Genomic DNA, 3,719 nt, shown 5'->3' with positions numbered 1-3,719 from the left:
CCGTCCGTATTACAAATGTCCTGATTGTGAGCCATTGATTGTGTAGGCCTGATGCTTGGGGGAGGGGGAGGGGGAGAAGCGTGGGAAGGCGGGAACTAAGGGTAGGAAGGGAGCGTGGAGATAGTAGGAATAGAGGAAGGGAAGTTAGGGAAATGTAGATAGAAAAAAAAAACAGGGAAGAATGTGGTAGATGAGAAAGGAAGGAGGGGAGTGGGGTGGAAGAGGGACACACACACACACAGAAGGGAAGACACAGGACGAGTAGGGAAAACGGGAAATGAAAGGAAGAAAACGGGTGGCAGGAGGAAGCGCAGGATGAGAAAGAAAACGGGAAGAGGAAAGTAGGAGTTACTGAATGAAGGAAAGGGGGTTGAAGGGGTGAGAGGGAAAAGGAAGGGAAAGGCTGTTGCAAAATGTGGGAGAAAGGGAAGAAGGAACAGAAAGGAATATGAGGGAGGATCGGAGGTGAGAGGAGAGGTTAGGAATAAAAGAGAGAATGGATTGTGATTGAAAAAAAGGGAAAAAAGTGGGAGGATCAAGGCTGCGGAAGAAACCGTTACCTCTCGTACCCAAAAATATTCTTTATATAAAACAAATATATCGGTAGTCTTAATGTAACCAAGACGCCAGTAATAAACAGGAGTCGCGTACACGTCCCCTCACACACAAGGTAGAGAAGCATTAGGAAGACGAGACCTGAATGAGCATCACAAAGAGTTTTGTTGTCCCTGGGCGAGGTGTTGGCGTACTACTTTCACTGATTCACCCGCGTAGCGTTGTCAGCCCGGTGTCCTTACCCCCAACCCACCGCCTTCTCACCACCACCAGCAGTCCCGTAGGGTGGTTATAACAGGCTTGACTGACCAGCGGCAGCTTGTTTACTTGCCCCTCTGCTGGTGTGTTGTGGGAAATCTGTATCCTTGATCCTCCCACTTTTTTCCCTTTTTTTCAATCACAATCCATTCTCTCTATTCTTCATTTGGGTTGTAATAAACAGCAAAGGTAACTTAAGTGCCCCTTAGCCACTTTTTCTTTGTAACATTTCTAAACTTTTACGTGGTTTTACTTTCTTTTCTTAACCAGTAAATAGCCTTATTTTTTATGAAATATTCAACCGCTTCTCGCTCGCAATCAATTTTTTTTTTTTTTTTTTATACCAAGCACTTAAGAATTAGGGTGAGTAAAACAGGATTATCAATAAAATAAATATATATTATGTACAAAAATATTTACGGGGATCAGGTACAATATAAATTTGTATAAATTACACTAAGTCTTGTAGAAGTAATCCTCACGCCAGGGCCATTTCGTCGGGGGAAGTCAGCAGCTTACTTCTTGGGTGCAGGTTTCTTCGCCGCCTTCTTGGGAGAGGGCTTCTTTGCAACAGGCTTCTTAGCGGTCTTCTTAGCAGCAGGCTTCTTTACGGCCTTCTTAGCGACTTTCTTGGCAGCAGGCTTCTTAGCGACTTTCTTGGCAGCAGGCTTCTTTGCGATTTTCTTGGCAGCAGGCTTCTTGGCGACTTTCTTGGCAGCAGGCTTCTTCACGACCTTCTTGGCGGGTTTGGCTTTGGCTTCCTTGACATCTTCAGCGAGCTTGAAGGAGCCAATTGCACCGGAGCCCTTCATCTGCTTCAGGGCACCAGCCTGGACCTGCTTCCTCAGGGCCAGCTTGACACGAACACCAGCCTTCTTCTCGTCTCCGACCTTGTTGTGGGCGACGATATACTTGAGGATGGCCTGGCGGGATGACCCAGAGCGCTCCTTCAGGGCCCGGATGGCGTCAGCGATCATCGCGGCGTAGGAGGGGTGCAGTGGCTTCTTGGGGGCAGCCTTGGCCTTGGTGGCCTTCTTGGTGGGGGTAGCGGCAGGGGCAGCGTCGGCCATCGTGGAGGTGGTGGAGTCTTGGAGACCTGGTAGTAACAGCTGCGGGCAAGTGCTCTAAAGCGAGTGATAACGCCGAGCGGGGTTGGTCCCTTAAGTCCGCTCCGTGCGGACGCGAAAGTAGTAGCACGAACACTACCGCTCGTTTTCGTTGGAAGTTGAGCGCCGCCCGCGAGCATTTGTGTTTGTTAACTCACTTCTCTCGTATATACTGCCCATAAGACAGAGTAATTACAATTCATTTTTATTGATCTTGGTAGTACATACATCTGACTAGGATTGTGGAACCTTCAAACACTAGTGTGACTCAGTGTCATAGAGATATTGAGCAAAATATCATAAGAATTCGATTCTGAACATCAATATATTCTTAAATAAGAAGCTCTATCTTGTTTTTGATGAAGTTCTGTTCATATCTCTCATATACCAAATCAAAAAAAGAACCATTTGACTTCATGTTCACCGTGAAAACAAACGAAAGGCAAGGAAAAGAAAAGTGATGGAAGAGTAGAGAGGAAAAGGAAGGGAAAGGAAAACAGAAGAAAGGAAATAGAAGAATAGAGGAAATAAAGGAAAGGGTTGAAAGGAAAGAAGAGAGGAAAACACAGGAAAGAATGATAGGAAGGGGATTTGAAGTAACTGAGGTAAAAATGAAATGGAGAGAGTGGTGGTGGTGGTGGTGGTGGTGGTGAAGTTTCGATGGGCTTGATCCCTCGCGGGCTGTGTGCCGTTGGCTGGCCCGCCTATGGAGAGAGAGAGAGAGAGAGAGAGAGAGAGAGAGAGAGATGACACAGGTGGCGCTCCTCTTAGACTTAGAGGGTAGCGGGCTGCCTAGCGGGTCAGAGGCCAGAACAAACGCATGTTATCTAATACGAGTGGCCATATCGGACTCGGGTAGCGGGTTCCCTCCAAGTTTACCCGCTACTCTCACAGATACGCGAACCCACATGTCGGTTAAAATCGCTCAGTGGCTTGCCGGACGCCAGGCGATCTGCTCCTACACCAGCATACTAAGTACTATTTTTCTTTTTATTACTTATTTTTGAGGTGTTATTCAGCACTAATGTTACATTGCACTAACAGGTATGTTTACTTTTTTAATAAATTTGATGTACAGTACGCTATGTATACGTGGTTGTGATTTACTTTAAACATTTCCTTACCTCAGTGTTATGACCAGTCACTGTTCGGCTCTAACTGATTTTAAGAAGTTGGTTATCATTTTGGTCAGCCGCACTTCCAGTTAATTCAGCAACCATTCGAATGTTCCAGGAGTCATCCGTAGATACTCAAAAAAATTATCGTCGTACATGCGAGCTTGACAGTACACCTTGTTGAATTCACTGCTTGTTAAAGTCGTGAATCCAGCAAGATCTGCCGACATTTAGGTCATCTATTTTCAGAGACAGTCTTACTTAGAAGCAATTTTCTTGAGAATTTTGACAATGACATTGCACTGAGTGGGCGTGACCAAAACCTAAACAATGACTGACTTCCCGCGCGATTTTCCCTCTTCCGACGTGGACACGGCATCGCTTGCCTCTACCCGCTATAGGCATCCTGCTACCCACCCAAACGCCAGGTCGCTTCCCCTCCCTTTTCCTCCTCTTTCCTCCCTTTCTTCCCTTTCTTTTTCTTCCCCTTTCCTTCCTCTTCCCCCTTCCCTTCCCTTCACCATTCGCTCATTTCTCTACCGTCACCTCTCCCCTTCCTTTCTTTTCCATTTCCCTCTTTTCGCCTCACCCCATCCTCTCTTTCCCTTCCCATTCTTTTTCCCTTTCCATCATCTTTCCTCCCTCCCATTCGCTCCCCCTCTCTTCCTCTCATTTTATTTTTTTC

General features: G+C 46.4%; 1 protein-coding gene across 1 annotated transcript; it reads right to left on the bottom strand.

Annotated features, from left to right (window-relative positions):
* Positions 1–1,191: 1,191 nt before the first annotated feature.
* LOC126980819 (histone H1-delta-like) lies at positions 1,192–1,964 on the bottom strand. Its single transcript, XM_050831097.1, has one exon. It carries the CDS (start codon positions 1,881–1,883, stop codon positions 1,329–1,331), a length of 555 nt encoding a protein of 184 aa, XP_050687054.1. The 5' UTR covers positions 1,884–1,964; the 3' UTR covers positions 1,192–1,328.
* Positions 1,965–3,719: the final 1,755 nt, after the last annotated feature.

This window comes from Eriocheir sinensis, chromosome 45 (assembly GCF_024679095.1).
Source record: "Eriocheir sinensis breed Jianghai 21 chromosome 45, ASM2467909v1, whole genome shotgun sequence".
In the NCBI taxonomy this organism is placed as follows: Eukaryota; Metazoa; Arthropoda; class Malacostraca; order Decapoda; family Varunidae; genus Eriocheir; species Eriocheir sinensis.
This window is presented reverse-complemented; position numbering and strand designations above follow the sequence as displayed.

Excerpts from the sequence above, each read along its gene's own strand:
- LOC126980819 (XM_050831097.1), bottom strand. The coding sequence starts at position 1,883 with ATGGCCGACGCTGCCCCTGCCGCTACCCCCACCAAGAAGGCCACCAAG.